The sequence below is a fragment of the Eucalyptus grandis genome, chromosome 10 (assembly GCF_016545825.1).
Source record: "Eucalyptus grandis isolate ANBG69807.140 chromosome 10, ASM1654582v1, whole genome shotgun sequence".
In the NCBI taxonomy this organism is placed as follows: domain Eukaryota; kingdom Viridiplantae; phylum Streptophyta; class Magnoliopsida; order Myrtales; family Myrtaceae; genus Eucalyptus; species Eucalyptus grandis.
The window spans coordinates 25,865,102-25,886,730 of record NC_052621.1 but is presented as its reverse complement, the minus strand read 5'-3'; the positions used below and the strand labels follow the sequence as shown (position 1 = coordinate 25,886,730).

The window sequence follows — 21,629 nt, the reverse complement described above, 5'->3', positions numbered from 1 at the left end:
TGACTCTATTTCATGCAAGCTTAATCTGGCCTTGTCATGGATGTAGCTGTTCCAATAGTAGCCGCAAAAGGTCGTCATACACGGTTCATTGTTGGCAAGTGGCAGCGGTAACGGGTTGCCGTTTGGAATGGTACGTGATAAGGATTAGGAGTGAGACGGGCCGGACCGGTAGAGGTCTTTGAGAGGTTGTGGCCCGTGTCGAACAAGTCAAGTCCAGCTTTGATGATGGGCTCGATTTGTAGGCCCAGCCACAATAAAACGAATTTGAATGCTATTTTTTTTCTTTTTTTTTGCGCTTTTTGGGTGGATAGCCACTGACGCAGTAATCCTTAATAAATGGCGTGGGCTATAATGAAATTATTAGGTGGAAGTTTGAGAATGAAATGGAGACTTAGCACGGATAGCTTCTGATATTGTGTTCGTCATTTTCCAAGCCGGTCGGGCAATGGTTATGGGCCCGTCTCCAGACATCTCTAGACTTGCAGACCAGAAGCTTCGAGAGAGCAAGGCCTAGTTTCGAGTGAGATCTATCTAGGCGAGGCCAGATCTTTCTCTATCTTTAAAAGATTCGATCCTTAGCTCTCCTTCTCTCCTATAAATACCTAGGCACGTCCGTCCTCTCTTTGCACACTGAAGAAAAAGGAAAAGTTTTAGCAAAGAGAAGCCATCAGCTCGACAGACGTCTTTGAATCATCTTAAAGCAGCAGAAGAAGCAGGATACGATGTCGCTCATCCCAAGCTGGTTCGGCGGCAGGCGCAGCAACGTCTTCGACCCTTTCTCTCTCGACCTCTGGGACCCCTTCAAGGACTTCCCTTTCCCATCCTCCTCCCTCTCCGCCTCTAATTTCCCTCAGACCTTCGGGGAGAACACCGCTTTTGCCAACACAAGGATCGACTGGAAGGAGACCCCAGAAGCCCACGTGTTCAAGGCGGATCTCCCCGGGCTCAAGAAAGAGGAAGTCAAGGTGGAGATCGAAGACGATCGGGTGCTCCAGATAAGCGGCGAGAGGAATGTGGAGAAGGAAGACAAGAACGACACGTGGCACCGGGTGGAGAGAAGCAGCGGGAAGTTCATGAGGAGGTTTAGGCTGCCCGAGAATGCGAAGATGGATCGGGTGAAGGCCTCGATGGAGAACGGGGTGCTCACCGTCGCTGTTCCCAAGGTGGAGGAGAAGAAGCCTGCGGTCAAGGCCATTGACATCTCTGGTTAAATTCAAATTCAGTTTCTTTGTGGTTGCAAGAATGAGAGCTTTTGTGTTTGGCATTCCGTTAGCAAGTGTGACTTTTGGATATTTTGCTCTTCTTGATGGGTCATGCAAGGAGTTGTGGTTGTTCGTGTGAGTGAGTAATCAGTGTCTTGTAATTTTGTCGGCTGTTAGTATGAATAATCTTTCATAGAGTTTGCTCTAATTGATGTCTGGTTTGTCTGATCTGGAGTAGATTGAACAGTACCTTTTTAGTCATGGATTTTCAGTTGCTGTCGACGGTCTTGTAATTTTGCCGGTTGTAAGTATGAATAATCTTTCATAGAGTTCTGCTCTAATTGATCTCTGGTTTGCCTGATCTGGAATAGATTGAACAGTACCTTGTTAGTCATGGATTTTCAGTTGTTGTCGACGGTCTCAAGTAATGGGCTTTTGGCAGAATTGGAGAGGTCTTGTTTGTTCTAAAGCTGCGGTCATCCTCTGTTCTCGTGAACACGCTTTATGCAACCAACAAGTTTCCTTTCTCCAGGAGGATATTTGGGCGTCCTAAAGTCCGGTTCGTTCATATGGTTATTGGTTATTCGAAGCAATGTACATCTCATCACAGAAGCGATCCGTTTGATTGGTGCCGTCTACAATAATCCCACAAACTAACCCGTTTTATACTAAGCTGAAGTCTGTAATTAATGGAAGTAGGTTCAATACGAACGACCATCAGCAGTTCGTCGAAGAGAGGTGGGATGGCTGCTGATAATCCGTCACCCACGACTCACCCCGAAACGCCCGAATACTAGAGAGCAAAACCGAGTCCCACCTGATGGCGACGATTAGAATGCCGACGTCAAAGGACATGATGGCTAGTGTCACCGTGAAGTCCACGGCGATACGAACAACGTACATCAATTTCTGCACGAAACGAGGGGCACAGTTGTTGATGCCGGATCTTACGAGCCAGGCGTTTGAGAATCACTCCAGGGGCGCAGAGAGCCAGAACACCAAGGCCCAGGAGCGGGGACCAGCTCAAACCGGAGAATGCGGTGCCGTGCTATTTCCCCAGTAAAATGCCGTGTCATTCTTCAAGAATGAATCGTGAAGCTTTTACCGACAATTTATGGTGCCTTGGGCCTTTTCGTTGGCAAAATCATAGGAGGGAATACGAAAGATCGAGAAAAGGAGTACAAGAAAGAAGGTTCCCACCAAAGCCATCCCGATCGTTCTAATATTAGTTCTGCCTTACTACATTCGGCGCTCTTGTAAAGCTGCAAGACAACGAGGCCCAGGAGTCGAAAGTGATGGATCAGTCGATGACAATGTTCTTAACTCGTGATAAAATCATTGCGTTTAGGGGGTGGTGAGAATTTAGATGTGAAATGGATTGATGATGATCGGGATGTGTTGTGGTGTTGCGGCAAGTTACAATATCACAGAGGATGATCAGTTTGGTTGAAAATAAAAAGTTCTTTTGCTCGTCTTTCAGAGATCGTTGAATCGTTTTGATGAAGCTGACGACACAAATTGAAATAGAAGGCCATGGCTTGTTTAGTGCAGCTTTTTGCTTTTTGGTTTCATGTATAGTTAGTTGCATATCCGACTGCTATGCTCGGCTGGAATTTAATATAATCCTTTAATTCATGGAGCTTTCATTTGTAAATTTAAAATCACCAAAACTTTGTTACCAAGCACAACACAGTTTCAGTCCCGTTTGGAATGTGAATCTAAACGAATTAAAAAAGTACTAATTAAAATAATAATAATAATAAGATGAACTCATTTAAGATTAGATATAATATCGAACTGAACCTTCCAATTTTGGATCATCTTCCTTTGATCAACATTTGGCATTATCAATCTTGAATTTGTGGGTTTGAAGCCACCTCTAATACATGCACCTCTTATACACGAGGATATCAAGCACAAAACAATATAGCATACGATAAATATAGAACGGACTTGGTTTGCATGTTTAATTTGGTAGAATAATAAGACCAAACTAATAAACTACATATATTGTATTCCGATTCGGGAAATTTTAAGTGCTCATCTCCAAATTTGGTTGTTTAAACTAAATTATGCTTATCAACGCACTCAGGCCGAGTGTAATGAAATTATTGATGTCAAAATAAAAAACTCGCCACGAAAAAGCATATGGAAAGAGCTTAGGTTATTGCAACCGTAGAATATGTACTCAACCATCTGAGGTCGTGCAAAAGAATATACCTTTTGATGAAGCAAATCATTGTGTTTAATCCATGAATTAGTGATTTTCTAGGTCAACAAGTTGCCTATATATTAACTAATTCCTTAGAAAACATTATTTCCTACCCGTTTCTGGATGAATTTAGATAATTTTTGTAGAGAGTTTGCATATAAATTTCAAAGGTGATGTGCTCATAAGAAAATGAGACTTGTTAGATAATCGCCTGAAGATATCAAATTTAAATGATTAATGACATATAATATTGTCTTTACTTTTTCCATATTGAAATAAGAATACGTGCTTTGGTCATATGAAAAGCGAATTCTAAATTTAAAAGTTGGCTTTGTACGTAGTGTTAGACTAATAAATCAGAAATTTCAAGTTAGTTTGATGTGGTACAATTTATTGATTTTTTTTCTTTTTATATATGTTTTAAAGGCTTTATTAGCATAAAATATTTGGGCTACTGTGATAATAATAACTTATTATAAATCACAAATTCTTGAATAAGTAGACCATGGCAATTTATAATTATTTATTATTTTATTTTCATGATTTAGAACAAACTATTATTCTTACAAGATCAACAACTGTCAATCAATCACTTCTCATTGAAGACTTTTTTATGTGGTACACATAATTAAAATCTAAAAAAAAAAAAATCTTATTAAAGCAAGCTTCATGGGTATCTTTTGCAACCGGTTAGCATGGCCAAATTGAAAAATAAGGTGTTTATTGCCATACATGGACATTAGACAATTAGTTGATATTCATTGGAAATTCTAAAACTTATCAACAAAGTGCAATTTAATTTTACAAAACTTTCACAAAATGCAATTAAATCTTAAAATTTGTTATGAGAATGCAATCGAGTTTTAAAACTTTAAAAAGTGCAGTCGAGTTCTAAGACTTTAAAAAATGCAATCAAATATTTTGTCAAATTATCAAATTGGTCAAATCAAATCATTTTTTTAATAGTACTTTTCAAAAGTTTTCAAACTCAAATGCACTTTTGTGACAAATTTTAGAGTTTGATTACACTTTTTAAAAATTTTAGAACTTGATTACACTATCATGGCGAGTTTTAGGACTTGATTGCACTTTTTAAAAGTTTTAGAATTCGATTACACTTTCGTGATAAGTTTTAAAATTTCAAATGCATTTATCCTTGATATTTTTGGCTTATTACATCCTTTTGTCTTATTGTATGGTAATTTTATAATTAAATACAAACGACACAAACTTGTAGTTCTACAAGTCTTTTAATGTGGAAATTGATGGTATGGGTGGGTAGCTTGGGGTGTGCATGGTAACGCTTCTTGGCTGAGGAACAATTTCTTTTCAAAAATAATTCTTTTCTATTTTTATTCGGGAATAATTTTTGGATAAAATAAGGTATTTGGTAACTATATAAAATTTATATTTTTGAAATAAAAAAAGAATAAAAATGCGTTTAGTACGATTTTTTATTTTTTATTTTTGCTTATAGATCGCCGACCGTCGCCGCATTTTGCAGATCGCGACCGTTGACCGTCACCACCGACCGCCGCCGTAGGAGGCGGATGGGCGGTCGCGAGAGGCAACGACTGGGTGGGTTGCGGCGATCGCGGATGGTCGGTGGCAGCAACGGCGGTCGGTGGCGCTCATCAAAGGTCGGGGTGGCCGGTGGGTAGTAGCGACGATGATCGTACAACAAAGGGCGACAATGGTCATCGCCGGTGGCATGACGGTCGGTGATAGCCGGTGGTCGATCGACAAAGGGCCACGGCCGACCGGAGGTGGCCGGTGGTTGGCAAGCGGCCACCCAAGGTCGCAACAAGCAAGGAAAACAAAAGAAAAAAAGGAAAAATTGGTTTATTTCTAGAAATTATTCTTGGGAATAAGAAGCTACTTTTTTTTTTTAAATTTTTATTTCTATTCAAAATCTGTTCTCTGGAACAAAAGTTTTACCAAACGGATTTCTGTTTTTATTTATTTTAGGAACAAAAGAACAAAAATTGGACCACCGGTTGTGATGGCTCAGCTGGACAGGCTTCAGTGAACCTTTGTGAGAGAGGTGAAGAGTTCGAAACCTTTGCGAAGCAAAGGCTCTAGCGGAGTTACTTGGTGACTTAAGTGTCTTTGCCGAAGGTGGTGGATCCTCCTGCTTATGTAGCACTTGGGGGTTTTACGCTTCGGTTACTGACTGAGGCGGTTCCTCTAGCACCCAAAAAAAAAAAAAAAAAAAAAAGAACAAAAATTGGAAGAAACAGAAACGTTACCCTGCAGGCCCCTGGAAACCAACTTCTTCCGGGTAGGGAGAATGAATGTGGGAACCGCTCTTTCTCTGAAACATAACATATGCTCCCAATTATACTCTCTCTCTCTCTCTCTCTCCTCTTGCACGGTGACCAATTTTTCTCCTCCTTAAAAATTTGAACGAGGTGACTTCATTTGCTTTTCTTCCTTTTTGTTCGTCTTCTTCGTCTTTCGTATGTATGTCCACCAATCTTAATCAAATTTTCAAGCACCACTCAAACATGCACATGAAAGGAGTCTTAAAGATATCCCACATCGTTTGATGATGAAGTTTATACACTATTTATATATTATGTAATCTCCTTTACGCATCAACCTGAACTTTTGGATTCAAGTTTGAATATTTCTAAGCCCCTACTTTACCTTCTCATTACCTAAATGTAATCTTAGCTCAAAATCCAACCTAACTTAGAATCAAATGAGGTCACCTCTCAAATTCTTTTCTTCTTCTCAACGGCTCGTCATTCATGGTTCATTGTTTGCAAGTCAGGTAACGGATTTCGGTGGACCTGGATTGAACACGATAAGAATCAGGAGTGAGATAGGCTGGGCAGATAGAGCTCTTTTAGAGACTTTGGCCCGTGTAGAGCAAGCGAAGCCTAGCTTTCATGATTGGCTCGATTTTTAGGCCCGGCTCCATAAAAGCAATTTTTTTTTGGTCTTCACCATAAAGTGAACTTCTTTTTTCGGTCAAAACCACAAAACAAATTTGAAAACGCTCTTTTTTCGTGTGCATAGCCGTGGACTCGGTTATCCTAATAAAAAGGGAGAAAATATTATGTATGATTCCATTGCCAACTTAGCAAAAAATTAATCCATTTATCTTGCGACATGTGTCGCATGCGGACTCACCAGTCTATCACGATCTCCCACCCTCTCTTCCTCTTCTTTACTGTTTTGCCCCTCTTCTTGTCCTTCTCTCTCCTCCGCTACACTTGCTTTTGTTCTTTTTTCCCCCTCATACTCCATGACTGCAGAGCTCAAGCCCAAGGCTCGTGACTGCCATGGTCATGGAGCTCGACCACGAGTAACTGAGGTCACGGGCTCATGCTCAAGCTCAAGCAACCATGGAAGCTTTGACCTCAAGCTCTAGGCTCAAGCCCCAATCCGTGTCCTTGAGTGTCTCAATCTAGTGGCCATGGACAAGAGTTCAAAGCTTGTGCCACCATGGCCACGAGCTTGAGGTCGAGAGCGAAACTCAAGCGGCCAAGGTTACCCCAAGCTTCGGGTTTGAGATCGAGCTCCATGGCCAAAGTAGCCATGAGCCTTAGGCTCAACCTCTAGCCATGGTAGATACAAGGGGAAAGAAGTAAAGCAAGTGCTAAATAGAGAAGATTGATGAATAAAGAGAAATGATTGTGTGACAATTTTTAATCTTTTATAAAAATAATAATATGTTTTAAATAACAAAATATCAAATAATAAATAATTATAATCTTGGGGTCCACTCTTTTAAGAATTTGTGACTCACAGTCAATTATTATTTACGGTAGCCAAAACGGTGTTATGCTAGAAAATAAATGTAAAAAGGAGAGAGAGGGCGCAAAGTGGGGACTCTAGTAGGGTGAGCATTGTCCGGGTTAGTCCGATCCACAACCTAACCTAAGGAGCAACTTGTATAGTAGTAGCCCTTAATTTTTAGGATTGAAGACCGACCCTATTTAGCTTAGGACGGATGACCGAACCGACATTATGGATTTGGTTGGGTTTAAAGGTCAACTCGAGACCAGCTGATTATCTTCTTTTCATTTTTTGTATTACTTGAGAGGACAAACATACCCTTTCAAATTACATATCTATCAACAATACAACATTGAATAACCAAATTATGAACAACGATACATATCGAATATAAATCTATGACAAGGTAACAACAAAAATCTCTATTTACGATTGTTGAGCTACAATTGTGAGATGGGCCAAGAGAGGTGAGCTACTTCAAAAGTTGAACTGTGCTCACGAGGTGAGCAAAATGGGTTTCTATTGTGTTTTGTTTTTTGGTCAAATTTGGATTGGGTTCTACTTTCTAATTTACATGGTAGAACCGCATGAGAAAGAGCAAAGGTGGAGATACAAGGGTCTATAATAGATAAAAACATATAATATATCATATGTATATGTAACATATAATATACATATTTGGTTAGAGTTGGACCAATTCTAAAATCCCAAGACCGATAACCAATTGCACAATGTGGGGTTTAAGGGTTTCAGGACCAAAGACTGGCCCAGTCCCTTAAGGAACTAGATCAGGACCTGTTGGGTTGAGCCGGACTAGGTCAATTCGGGATTGATGCTCACACCTAATCTTCAAAGACGGGAGAGAGATTTTTGACAGAGTGGCCCTTGTTGTCTAGAATTAGTGCATTGATGACATGATTACCATACTTGCATTTAATATTATCTCAAAAGCAAACATGAGCTAATTATTTGGTGGAAGTCTGAGATTAAAAATGAGAACTTTAGCACTATGGCTGCCGATATTGGGCTAGTCCTTTTCCAAGCCGGTCAAAAAATAGTTGTTGGCCTGTCTTGAGACATCTCCAGACTTGCAGACCAGAAGTTTCGCGAGAGCAAGGCCTCGTCTCGAGAGAGATCTAGGCGAGATTAGATGTGTCTCTAGAAACTTCCATCGTTCCATCCTTAGCTGTTCTTCTCTCCTATAAATACCAGGTATGTCCATTTCGTCTTTCCCACTCCAAGAAGAGGAAAGCATTTGCAAGCGAGAGCATCAGTCCAACAATCAATCACCAAACGTCCTTGAATCATCTAACGGCAGCAGAAGAAGCAGGGTACAATGTCGCTCATCCCAAGCTGGTTCGGCGGCCGTCGCAGCAGCGTCTTAGACCCTTTCTCTCTCGACCTCTGGGACCCCTTCAAGGACTTCCATTTCCCTTCCTCCTCCCTTTCCGACTCTAATTTCCCTCAAGCTCTCCGGGAAAACACTGCCTTTGTCAATACGAGGATCGACTGGAAGGAGACCCCAGAAGCTCACGTGTTCAAGGCGGATCTCCCTGGGCTCAAGAAAGAGGAAGTCAAGGTGGAGATCGAAGACGATCGGGTGCTCCAGATAAGCGGCGAGAGGAACGTGGAGAAGGAGGACAAGAACGACACTTGGCACCGGGTGGAGAGGAGCAGCGGGAAGTTCATGAGGAGGTTCAGGTTGCCCGAGAATGCGAAGATGGATCAGGTGAAGGCCTCGATGGAGAACGGAGTGCTCACCATCACTGTCCCGAAGGCGGAGGAGAAGAAGCCTGAGGTCAAGGCCATCGAGGTCTCTGGTTGAATAATCGGCTTTTGTGTCCCATAATGTTCGGCTTTCTGTGAATGAGAGTAATTTGGGATGATTTTTCTATCTATAATTAATCTATATGATGTGAGAAGCTGTGGGTGTGTGACCGTGTAATCAATGTGTCATCTCTGTTTATCATATCATATGGTACTTTGGTCAGGCCATGATGAGGCAGTTGGATATGAATAATCTTTCATAAGTTTTGCTGCCTTTAATCTTTGGTTTGCCTGACATGAAATATATCGAGCTATCGCGCACATTCTATAATAAATTGAAATGTGTAATTGATGGTTGTGAATTCAAAGTCTAATGACCATCAGTCCAACGGAGGGAAATTGAATGGCTCCTGATAATCCATCGCCCGCGTCCTCCTTATTCCTAAATACCTGACTACTGGGGAGCAAGAGCCCATTAGCATGTTCTGCGACGGCAGCCATTAGAATACTGATGTGAAAGGGCATGACGGCAAGCATCGCCATGTAGGCCGCTGCGATACGAAAGGCCTACATCAACATACGCACGGGACCAGCTGCGACGTCGTTGATGCGGGGTACAACGAGGGTGACGTGCGAGATGTACCTCACGAGCACCGAGAGCCAGAATATCAAGGGCAGAAGCTGTGACTGGGCCAACTGGGGAGTATGGTCTTTCCCCTGTGAAATGCCATGTTCTTCGTGTAATGGCGTGAAACTCTACAGTCGGGCCACGGCATGATTGAGGTAGATATAAAAAGAATAGAAACACGTTTGGTAAGTTTGTATAATTTTTTTTATTTCTTTTTAATTTTTTAATATTTTTATTTTATTTTCAATTTTTCCTTTTTTTTTTTTCTTTTTCTTTTTCCTTTTTCCTTTTTCTACTTGCGCACGTGGTCAGCGAACTCGACAATTAGTAATCACAAGAAACTTTAAAAATAAAAATAAAAATAAGCATGGTCTCGTACAATTAAAAAAATTAATATTTTTTTATATATTCTCAATTGTCATGACATTTTAAATAAGGGAGTGCTTGGAGTGGTCAAATTATTTCAAATAAAAGTCTAAAGTTGAATTTATTTAAGCATGGTCTCGTACAATTAAAAAAATTAATATTTTTATATATTCTCAATTGTCATGACATTTTAAATAAAGGGAATAGTCAAATTATTTCAAATAAAAGCCTAAAGTTGAATTCATTTCAAATAGGGCTGAAATGATCATATTAATTTCAAAAAAGAGTATAACCTCTTAGATCGAAGGGTATTTTAATCTTTTATTTTTTTTTTGTTTCTCTCTCTCTCTCTCTCTCTTCCTTTTGTCTTTTTCATTTTTCCCTTTTTCCCTCAACCAGCCATAACAAGGGTTGCTGAACTCAGGCGAGGGTCGCCCTTGTCGGCATTGGGTGAGGGCAAGGTGACCCTTGCCGAGGAGGGCGACCTCGCCGACCATCGACGACAATGGCCAAGGGAGGGAAGGGAAAAAAACAAAAAAGAAAAGAAATATAAAAAGAAAGAAAAAAAGGAAAAAAAAATCTATTTACAATTTTTTTTTTTTTTTTTTACCAAAATACCATTTCTTTGAAAACTGGAATAGTCACCGGCTGACAAAGGCCCTTATTTGAGATAATTTGATCACTTCATATCTTTATTTAAAACAATGCTCATTTCAGATCCTTATTTGAGGAAACGATTACATTTTAGGTTTTTATTTGGAATTTTTCCTTTAGATTAAAAGAAATCACATTTTACAATGTTTTGTAAATGCTTACGCTAAAAGCACCATACATCTTTGTCAAATATCGTAAAATACATAATTAATCACGTTTATGCTCAATTACAACTAAACATTGTGACATTGTGGAGGAAAACTAGTCCAAAAAACTGATTTTGAGGCTGGAATTTTTTGAAGTGTTGAAATCTCTTCAAGAGTTTTGCATGTTTAATTTACTATACCTTATTTTCGTACATTACTTGTCTTTGTGACTTTGATTAATGTTATATGGGAGTACAAATGATGCATAGGTCGGCTTGGTTTAGTCTTTAAATCTCAGTGTGAACTATGAGATGGTCTAAAACTTGGGTTAAAAACCAAGTCTATCCACATTGATTCATGGCTGGTCAATGTGGACATTGCATGTGTGCTTCTTGGAGAGGTCATTTCGACGTGTTTGATTGATTATTCTCTGTGATGTTTGTTGTATTTGAAAGTTCATATTACCAACTTTCATTTTGATCAAGTGATCTTTTCCGTAGATCTTGCACCGGAAATAAGTAAAGAATTACACTTCACATTAAAAGTCCTAACCTCCACAAAAATTAAAACATTAATTGCTTAATTCATCTTTTTTCAACATTAACCTAATTATATCGTGGGAATGGCTAAGGGATAACCTAATTATACTCTTAAAATGAGCCATTGGCTCTTATAGACATCTCCAATCGATTCTCTCATTCCTCTAAATTTATTTATCTTGTTTTAGTTGAGAAAACAAGTAAATTGATTATTAGAATTGAAAAAAGAGAGAGTAGGGGTTTAATCCTATTACATACGTAAGAGACCAAATTAGTCAATAATATCCAAAAACTACAAATATACATATATATGCATTTACATGTGGTCAAAAAATTACAAAATAATTAAGTAATTAAGATGATTTAAAAATATATATATATGCTCACTCAATCAATGGTGAGCTAGGGCTCTAGGCTCGCTACTCACCAGGCTTCTGCCGATTTGGTAAGCGATGAGCTCAGGCCTTGTTTGATTAGCTTGCGCTTGTCAATGTCGGGTGAGCTCTAGCTCGCTTTTAGCCGGTTGCTGGCCGTTGCCTTGGCGGGTGATCGACCAAAGAAGAAGAAGACACAAACAAAGAAAAGAAAAAGAAAAAGAAAAAGTATAAACATAAAATAATAAATTTTTTAAAATATACAAATAATTAAAAATTATATTTTTAAAATTTTCCTACCCGTATCAAATATTATTGAACAAGAGTGCATGATAGAAATTTTTTTCCTTTTCTAGTTTCAGCCGAACTTTAGAAAATAATTACATTTTCTCAAAAAAATGATTTTTTGGAAAATATTTTTTAGAAACACCACATTATTCGTGAAACAAATGAACCCTTAGTGTTAAATGTTTTCATTGGATCACTTGAATACCAAATTTTTTAAAACCAAACTTTTGATACCAACTCCAATTTATTTGGCCGAAAATCTGATATGATAATTTTTTTAATTAATATCTTAAGCTGACGTGACCCTGAATAAGCATAAAAAGCCTAGAGCGACCTAGTTCAACAAGTTTCATTTGCCAATTTCACGATTGTCCTTCTGTTGCTTTTCTTTCTTACTCGTCCACGTTGTTCGTTCTTTGCAAATCGGGTGGGATCGAACTTTGAGTTCCGGAATCCGGGCTCGCACATGACTGGTCCCTTGCGATTGGAACTCGTCACAGCGTCCCACGAATGGATCTAACGGCTAGAATCCGGACTTTCGCTTTGGCAGATTTTCTTCTTCTTTCCCTTGAGATTCCATCATATCTTTGTGTGTGTGAGGCAACACTGAGGTCTCGTCTTCAACTGTTGTGATCTTAGTGAAGAGGATGGTGGTGCTTGGCGTGGCGGGCGGTGGCTCCATGGGCGGCGGTGGAGAGGATGGTGAAGGAGGAGACGTGTTGCTCTTTACTTTTGCCCTGTTTTTCCTTGTTTCTCGAATTTCCATCACCGAGTTCAACCGTTGGATTAAAATTTTAATCGTGGGAAAATTGTGACAAAATGAGATGGATTCATAACAAATAGAGATGATTTAAGACTTTGCATACTATGTTTAGGCTGACAAATACATTGAAATCAAGTCCAAGGTTTACATTTTAAAACGCCTAGCATGTGTTCGACTATTTGCCTGAATGATCTGCTAAAGTTGTTTTCATGAAATCGATGTTCAGAGTTAGGATTGATTTGAGATTTCTTCCTTGATAACTAAAATTATGTCTGAATCTGTGATTCCCTATGGTTTTATGGCATGTCCTTCGGTTGCCAACACGACTGTGGATGACCATCTACGTTGGAGTCCCAGCCCATTTTCAGGCGATGCCCACAGTTTAAGGCTGTTATAGTTAGATGCCCATTAGCCACGAAAATGGTGACCAGGTTGGCGAGGGTCTGGTGATTGGTAGCCGGGTTGGATGCAGCGAGAAGCAAGTAGGCGCAGAAGAAGAAAAGAAAAGAACAAAATAGGAAAAAAAAGACGTGGAAGGAGAGGAGGAGAAATGTACACATGGAAATGCCGAAATGTGTGAGCGGAGCGAAAGCCCTTACCTTAAAAAGAAGAGAGCATTTTCTCGCATGTTTAGTGCCAAGTGATAATGCCTTCTTTTTGACTGGACATGGTTGTGCGAGGCACATCTTCTCGATAGGCGAGTATTTGTCCTCTGCATCCACCATCATGCGGCAACAATAATAGAAGGCACTTTCCTGCTAACCTCTTGGCTTTGCTTTCATATTATACTTCGCTAGATTCACCTTGCAAGGTGGTCCACGCTACTTCCCAACAAATATCACGTGTTTAGGAAAGAGAGACTCATTTCGAATACAGGACTCTTACCTTCTTTTGTATGGCTTCCTAGACAATTATCCTATGAGTAGCTTTGGTGTGTGTCTGTGTTTGGGGGTCCTCTTGAGCAGAGCTGCAAATTCTTTCTGCATTTCTTTTGGTGTAACCGGTCTTTGATTGATCAAGGAAAAAACACCTTACCTATTGAAGGAAAAAGTTCAGTTCAATCGGTCCTCCCTTTCTATTCCTCAGTAAGCAGACCGTGGGAGCATGGTACATCTTGTGCCTATGGGCCGCTATAACTGTCTAAGAAGACACTCAAAACTGGAACAAGAAAGAAACCCACCCAGTGGCTCGAACCCTCACCAGCATTCTTCTGGCCTTTTCGTGCCCTACTTCTTATTCTTAGTGCATTTTTTCCTACTCTGACCCTTGACCAAGGTCCGCAGGCCGTAACCAACAATATCAACTAAATAAGCGGTTGTGAGTGAGTGTAGGACTTCCTATTCTTGCCTGGCTTGATCAAAGGAAGGGGGCGGTCTTGATTTTGAGACGGAGCTGTATGACGCGAGAGTGTCACGTACGGTTCCTTCGAGAAGGGTGGGTCCCATCAATGCAATTGATTATAATCATTATACATAATCAGTGGTTCGAATTTCAGAGATCCAACTCATATTAAAATTTTAATTAAAAAAGCCATGTGTTAATTTTGGTAGGAATTTTTTGTCGTTAGCAGTTAAGTGATTTTTTTTTTTCAATTTGGCACTTAATTAATCCGGCGAAAATTTTTCGCATTAAAGTAAGCGTCGTACACAACTTATGACACTTCTAGCATTTTTCTTCCAAACATTTTGATAGTGGGATTTTTTCATATGAGTTATTTATGTCTTATTTATGTCTGAGTTTGGTGGGTTTAGTTGTGAGTTGGAGATGTACATATTCTTTTATTGGTTTTCATTAGGGATTGCGTCTTACGGATAAAAGGACGGCTGCATTGTTACCTTCTTGTTGATTTCACGGTGCGAAACTAAAAGTGTATTTGTAAGATAATCAGAACTCGGCTGCAGAACACTTCCATCCACATCTCTCACCATGAGATTTCCTAAATCCAAGAGCTTGACAATTGGATCATGGGCATGTACGGATGAGTTGAGGACCAAATTTCGCTTCTGTTTTTATCCAGACGGAAACTTTAAGGTACCCGACGAATCTGTGAGGAGCGGCTCCATTGGCAACCCATACTACTGTCCTTGTCGGTTTCTTTGTACAGTATAACGCGATGTTGCTTCAGGCGATCAACAGGGCTGAAATATCCTAATTCAAATGTCTCACCGGCGTAAATTAAGCCATCGCCATCTTGTCTAGACTGATATGTAGTCATGGTACCTCGTTTACATTGAAAATAGGAGCAGTATACAACAAAGAGGAAAGAAGATGACACAAAAATATCGCTGATGCTCTCATATTTGTTCCCTGAATAGCTGATGGAGACCAAAAGGACGAGAGGATGCGGAAGAGCGAAGGACTCTTTTAAGTGTTTTAAACTTTTTTTAAAGTACTGGATATCCCAATGTCATTATCGACTGTTTCAAGTCATCGGAAAAATCCACTACTTCCCAGTCATTACGCCAAGGAAGTTGCGCATCGTAACATTTACTTCACAATCCGTATCTTTCAAGTCATTGACAATTGTTCACGTTTCTTGACTTAAAATACTTCCACCCCAAACTCATTGAACACCTTATGTTTAGGAAACATTTGACAAACTGAGAAGCCTAACTGAAGCAACCATGACTAAAAGACTAGGTGACCTAAATATTTAATCAAGCAGTTTCTAGTAATTTAAAGAAGGGGTATTTTCAAGATCCCCGCGATATTGGGTTAAGTTTTTTATGTGAATGCTGGTGATGCACCAGGAAAATTACCCAAAAAAAAAAATCATAAATATATTACAATTATAGTAATTCAATCCTAAACATTTTTTTTTGGCTAAAATATTTGTGTAAATCCCGTCCCTTCGATCAATTTTGGCTGGCTAGCTTTGACATGGAGACTGGTTGTCCTACGTGGACGGCCCTGTCTTTGATCAATCACAAAGCTAGCGATAAGCGGAGGAAGAAGGAATGGAAGGGGGGAAAAAGAAAGAGAAAGAAAAGAAAAAAATAAAAAAAAGGAAAAAAATCAAAAATAAAAATTCAAAAAAATTAAAATATTATTAAAATTTATCTATGTTAGTGCCATTGGCACCATGTAGGATGACTGGTGCCCATATCAGTGTCGGCTGCCAAAATTTGGCCCGATTAACTAAATTAATACAATTGCCAAAAGTTTAGTACACACTCGGCAAAAAAAAATGTTATTTAAATTTGAATTGGCACAAGCACAATGGATTTAGGACTTGTTTTTTTGTAATTTTCCTCATATTAAACTATGTGAAGTTGGCTCATCTCAAAGTAGCTCCTCAATCATAATCTTGCATCAGTGAGAATTATCCTGAGTTGATGTTAACTCTTCCCAAATCTCAAAACAACTTATTTTCATACCGGCGAGTTTTCCAGGTCTTTAAGACTGTTCATTTTATTACCAACTAATGAAAAATTTGGTTTCCATGTGCACATATTCTGTTTTTCATCGACAGTCATTAATAGAACCAAACTGGTCGGTTTTCAAGTTGGCCAATTTTAGAGCCAAGGTGTCTGAGCTCCCAATTCCAAGTTTAAAATCAGGCTTAGTTCCAGATTCTAGCATGCAAACGACCAACTTGGCCGTGCACACCCCCAGCCCAAACTACTTCCGGATGATTATTCCCCTATTTCTGTTTAGTGTGAATTAGGACCCCATTTAGTTCAAAGATCGTTGTTCCGCAAATTTTGATATGAAAATGACATGGACCAGGTTCATTTGCCGACTCCATGCCATCATTCTTAAAGGAAAGTGATTTCGATGGTGATAGGAAACTCAATCAGATGGAAATTTGTTCTCTGACGTGGAGATTTAATTACCGAGCTTATGGAAGAGTTGCGAGATTTTTCTTTTTGGGCCAACGATGTAGAGTTTTCGGGGGAAGATGTCCTTGAACGGGAACTCTTGGCCTTTCGAATGCAAATTTGTGAAACGGGATGTCGGAATCTGTAACTTAAGACATTCCATGTACATTCAATCTGCAGCCAAATAAGAGATGCGGCACTTTCGGAAGCATAGCTAGGGGAGGACATTGAAGAACTTTTTACATCGATTTTCCACCTGGAGTGTAAGGTTCAGAGAGAACGAATGAAAGTCATGGCCGTGACTCTCTTATCGAGCAGATAACAGTGTCATGGTGATTTCGTTTGGTTGACTTTGTGAAGTGTTTTCTTGGAGTAGATTCCTTTCGTTAAAAAACCCCGGCTCTTTTGGAAGAGGCAATTCAATGTCGCTTCCCAGCATCATAACCACTGCGGACATACTCGGCCTATCATTGGGGCATCGCTGCACGCACAATAGGCCAATATGAATAGAGCGTAATGCTTCAGAAGTACTGCACGAATTCTGGACCAACTTATCGAGCAACTGCACGGACTTGCCTTCTGTGAACAGTCTCCAGGCCTGACCACATTGAAACCAACCATTAGGAAAAACTCTTGTGGCTGGCTGGAAGGTGAGCAGTATTATGTGCTTACATGTCCAAGGAGATTATGATGGTGGTCTGGATGATGAAACCCTCTGTTTCTCTTCCCACTTACAATCTCGAGCACCAATACACCATAGCTAAAGACATCGGATTTTGTTGAGAAAACTCCATCAAGAACATATTCTGGAGACATGTAACCACTACAGAAATTGATTTATTGAAACCATCAGTTTAAGAGCAAATTGAGCACAGAGGCCATCACTGCATTAAAAGTACTTACTATGTTCCAACCACTTTGTTAGTATTTGCCTGTGTCTCATTCCCTGCGAAGCTTTTAGCCAAGCCAAAATCAGAGATCTTAGGGTTCATCTCACAATCTAACAATACATTGCTAGCTTTTACATCTCTGTGAATAATCCTGAGTCTGGAATCTTGATGAAGGTAAAGAAGTCCCCTGGCAATTCCATTGATGATGTTGAAACGAGCTGAACAGTCCAGTTGCTTCCTCTGCGTTGGATCTGTCAAAAGTTCATTTCACATTAGTAAACTCTGCACGGTTTGTAACTTACAAGGAGTAAGGCATCAATTTAGTCATTTGCTAATTTGCTACTTCAGTGACTGTAGTTTGGGGCTTTCACAAAATTCACGCTTTTAAGGAATTGAGAAAGTAAGCATACCAAAGAGAAATAAGTCCAAGCTCCTATTGGGCATGAATTCATAGATCAAAAGATTTTCTTCCTCAATGCAACATCCTAGAAGCTTCACTAGGTTCCGGTGTTGCAGCTTGGAAACGTATAGAACTTCATTTTTAAACTCATGCAGCCCTTGTCTTGAGTTCCTTGACAGCATCTTCACGGCAATTTCTTTACCACCCCTCAACACACCCTGCATATGGTCAACTTGCTTAGTGAAAAATAATTCCTTGCCCTCACTAGAATTCCACTCACAGTAACTAAACTTTTTGGGATCAAGTTATTCAGCCTCTCATCAATATATTCAGGAATATTTTCTTAAACAAATTATGCAAATGCAACAGCGAGGCAGTACTTTACAATCCTCGAATAGCAACAATGTCCTTCTCAAGAATAGCATGCACAATTTTAGTACCTTGTAGACAGGTCCAAAACCACCTTCTCCAATCTTACTGTCGGTCGAAAAGTAATTGGTAGCGACAGCTACTGTAGACAAGTCAAATAGTGGCAACTCAAGATCTTCCTTCTTGTTTTCACAGTTGTCTCCTGATTCAAAACTGTCCCTTTTATCTGGAGCACAAAATATATAAAATCGATTAGCAAATATCTCTGAGTGGCTTCTGCATTAATTCAGATTTCCTTCAATCATGATGCTACAAAGGCATGCTAATTGCTAAAGTTGAAAGCATTGAATTGCGAACATATTAGGATAATTTGATCGCGATTGCTAGTGGTTTGTCATTGTTTCGCACATCTGACACTGACACACAAATGCCTCGAACAATTTGGTTGAGACTGACTGACTTTGTCAGTTCATCATGGAATCTTTTTTAGTGACCTCTCATTGGAGATGTGGATTAGTAAGATAAAATAAATAGAAAATCTTATAACTGTTGGGCCTGGTAAGGATGAATGCTGAATGGGAGATGAATGCAGAATCCCCTGTAATGATAGTCTAATTTATTAAAAAAAAAAAAAAAAACTTCACTTATACAAGGGGCTGACTAATGTAATGAACACGAGACAAGAATTCTTGTGCTTGATAATAGAATAAGTACTGGGAGGTCTTGTAAAATACCTACTTGTAAGTGATGAAATGACTAGTGTAAAAACTGGGAATGATGAGAACCAGAATACAAAATCTGACAGCACTGTATCATAAAGTACGGTTTACCTTCAGGAAGCTTCATTTTCTTCTTCTTGCGTTGTAGAACACAGATGGTGAGAACCAGAATGAGGAAAACAGACCCGAGAGAAACTGCCAAGCCTATGACCAGCTTATGCTTCTTTTGGTGTGACGGTGGTAAAGCTAAGAGAAGAAGCACGAGCACACAGGATCAGGAGTAAGAACTAGGTTTAACTGATATTAAAATTCTGTAAGCTCTCCCTCAAAGATGTGTGTCCATTTTCCACTTCAGTATCTAGCAAATTCATGTCTACAATACCTGATTCTGACGCAGCCATCCGGATGTAGAGTTCCTGCCCGTAGTCGCTGTACCCTCTAATGTCAATCAGCTTGCCGAACCACAGCAAACAACCACTTCCTCCATTTCGGATGTCTAAGTTCGAATAAGCCATACAGGAACATTTTTTCATGCAAAGTACTTGGCATTCCTGAAGATTCATGCTCTCGTTAAACCACGAAAACCGAGTATCAGGCAATTTTAACCAAGAATACTTCACAAATATGTCCGTTTCACAATCCAAAGGATTTCTTCTCACACACCCATTTGACCAATCCAACATATCCCATTCTTGAGAAAATCGAGGCACGAAGCCTTTCAAGCACCTACACACTGGGGAAGTATCGACCCTGCAGCTAGCATAGGTACCACATGATGCATAGTTGTCACATTGGTCTATTGGCGAGGTGATGTAAAGCATCCAACCCTGCGTTCGGTCAATCCAAGCGAATCGCTGTATGATGCCATTGGTCATCAATACCAGCCTGGAAGTGACCGATTTGTAGAGGAAGCGGTAGTACATCTCTTCTTCATTTAACACAAATTCATACCCGTAGTAGGGGTTTGGATTTAAATAAGGTGTGCCACTCCATCGAAGACCATTCCATGGTCCTGTCCTGAACTTGATGTCAGAACCCTGCTTCAATAGTTCTTGTGGGTAGCCATTCGGATCAAGTTGAAACGTGAAGTTGCCTGGGGAAGGACCATCAATGCTCTTCCATGATGTTAAATAACGATTGAAGCCTGATGTTCTATTCCGTCCGATCTTCATACCAGCTAGAAGTGTATCTGTAGGATAGTCAAAACTCTGCCACAGGAAATTATTGGGATCACTGCCTTCTGCATCTCTCACAACCAGATTTCCTGAATCCAAGAGCTGTGCAACTGGATTACGCACCGGTATTGACAAGTTTGATGACCAGATATCACTTCCATTCCCATCGAAAAGGACGAGACTTCCATGGCTAGTAACCCTCAAAGTGCTTGATGCATCCGCAAGGGGTGCGACTCTATTTGCAACCCACACTATTGTCATTGTGGTTATTTTCTTGAACCATATTCCCAGATATCGCTTTGGCGGATCCCCCCTACTGAAGAACCCCAGCTCAAATGTCCCACCAGCAGAGATTAGGCTCTCGCCGTCTTGAATCGACTTATTTGTTGTTATGGTATCTAGTGCATTGGAAACAAGGGCATTACAAGAGAAGAGAACAAGACACATGGAAAGTGCCACAATAGCTTTCATACCGCTTGAAGCAGTCAAGTTCTCAAAATCAGCGAATCTGCTGAGTGAACTAAGAAGACGGAAGAAAGGGAGAAGAGAGATCACTGAGGAATGAAGACCCCTGCAATTTCAAGGCTGATCTGGAGCCACAGGCTTTTTCCATGAACTAATAATAAGCCATCGGAAAAAGCCACGAAGTTCCAAGTCAGTGCACCAATAAGACTGTTAATTGTGACATCTACATAAAAAAATCCCAAAATTTAACACGCTATTGACTTAGACTAATTCCAACTTCCTAGTGATTGTCAATTCTAATTCATTGAAAATCTCGTAATCTTTTTTGTGCAACACAAATCTTTAAATCTTTAAATAAATTCATGACAAAATGCATTCGAATTATGAAAGAAGAACAAAGATAAATACGATACGCCCAACTAGAACATTTTCAATTAATAAAAATTTACAAAAAGAGCAGAGAAAAAATATTAAAGAAAAAAAAGAAAATATTAAAGTTCAACAATTTGGTTTTTTTTTTTTTTTTTTTTTTGTGCTACAGATGTAAGAATGAGATTGAGCTCCTGTCATTACGCAATTGCCTAAACTTTTAGAGCGCTTTTGATAATCATTCTTTCTAAGAATAATTTTCGCTAAAAAATTATTTTTTTTTATTCTATTCTTGGGAACAATTTCTAAGTTTTTGAAGACATTTGGTAACTATCTAAAATTTATATTTCAGAATAAAAATGTGTTTGGTAGTATTCTTAAATTTTTATGTTTCTTTTAATTTTTTTAATACTTTATTATTTTTTAATTTTTAAATTTTTAAAATTTTCCTTTTATTTTCTTCTTTCTCCTTTTTTGTGGCTAGTCACCAGCTATTGCTAGCTACTGCAATAGCGGTGGTCGGCAATGGCCGGTGACTAGCTAGGAGGAAGAAGAAGAGAGAAGGAGAAAAGAAAAAAAGAAAGAAAAATTAGACTTGATTCACAGCTGCGGTGATCGGCAATGGCTGATGACCGGCTAGGAGAAAGAAGAAGAGAGAATGAGAAAAGAAAAAAAAAAAGAAGAAAAATTAGATTTGATTCTAAGAATTGTTCCCGAGAATAAGAAGTGTTTTTT

At 39.4% G+C, this 21,629-nt stretch overlaps 3 protein-coding genes across 3 annotated transcripts; 2 read left to right on the top strand and 1 right to left on the bottom strand.

The window, feature by feature from the left end:
- Window positions 1–611: 611 nt before the first annotated feature.
- LOC104422452 (18.1 kDa class I heat shock protein-like) lies at window positions 612–1,543 on the top strand. Its single transcript, XM_010034774.3, has one exon. The coding sequence runs from the start codon at window positions 723–725 to the stop codon at window positions 1,209–1,211; it is 489 nt and encodes a 162-aa protein (XP_010033076.1). The 5' UTR covers window positions 612–722; the 3' UTR covers window positions 1,212–1,543.
- A 6,739-nt stretch (window positions 1,544–8,282) lies between these two features.
- LOC104422451 (18.1 kDa class I heat shock protein) lies at window positions 8,283–9,191 on the top strand. The gene has a single exon (XM_010034773.3). The coding sequence runs from the start codon at window positions 8,498–8,500 to the stop codon at window positions 8,984–8,986; it is 489 nt and encodes a 162-aa protein (XP_010033075.1). The 5' UTR covers window positions 8,283–8,497; the 3' UTR covers window positions 8,987–9,191.
- A 7,543-nt stretch (window positions 9,192–16,734) lies between these two features.
- LOC104452030 (G-type lectin S-receptor-like serine/threonine-protein kinase At4g27290) lies at window positions 16,735–20,602 on the bottom strand. The gene is made up of 7 exons (XM_039302941.1): window positions 19,268–20,602; window positions 18,997–19,131; window positions 18,238–18,392; window positions 17,808–18,015; window positions 17,411–17,648; window positions 17,180–17,330; window positions 16,735–17,105 (listed from the first exon to the last, which is right to left on the bottom strand). Exons 1-7 carry the CDS (start codon window positions 20,529–20,531, stop codon window positions 16,815–16,817), a joined length of 2,442 nt encoding a protein of 813 aa, XP_039158875.1. The 5' UTR covers window positions 20,532–20,602; the 3' UTR covers window positions 16,735–16,814.
- Between the last annotated feature and the right edge of the window lie 1,027 nt (window positions 20,603–21,629).

Coding starts and splice junctions, on each gene's coding strand:
- LOC104452030 (XM_039302941.1), bottom strand. CDS start 20,531: ATGAAAGCTATTGTGGCACTTTCCATGTGTCTTGTTCTCTTCTCTTGT. Junction 18,393..18,996: donor GAAAATGAAGCTTCCTGAAG/GTAAACCGTACT, acceptor TTTGTGCTCCAG/ATAAAAGGGACAGTTTTGAA. Junction 17,331..17,410: donor AACAAAGTGGTTGGAACATA/GTAAGTACTTTT, acceptor CAATTTCTGTAG/TGGTTACATGTCTCCAGAAT.
- LOC104422451 (XM_010034773.3), top strand. CDS start 8,498: ATGTCGCTCATCCCAAGCTGGTTCGGCGGCCGTCGCAGCAGCGTCTTA.
- LOC104422452 (XM_010034774.3), top strand. CDS start 723: ATGTCGCTCATCCCAAGCTGGTTCGGCGGCAGGCGCAGCAACGTCTTC.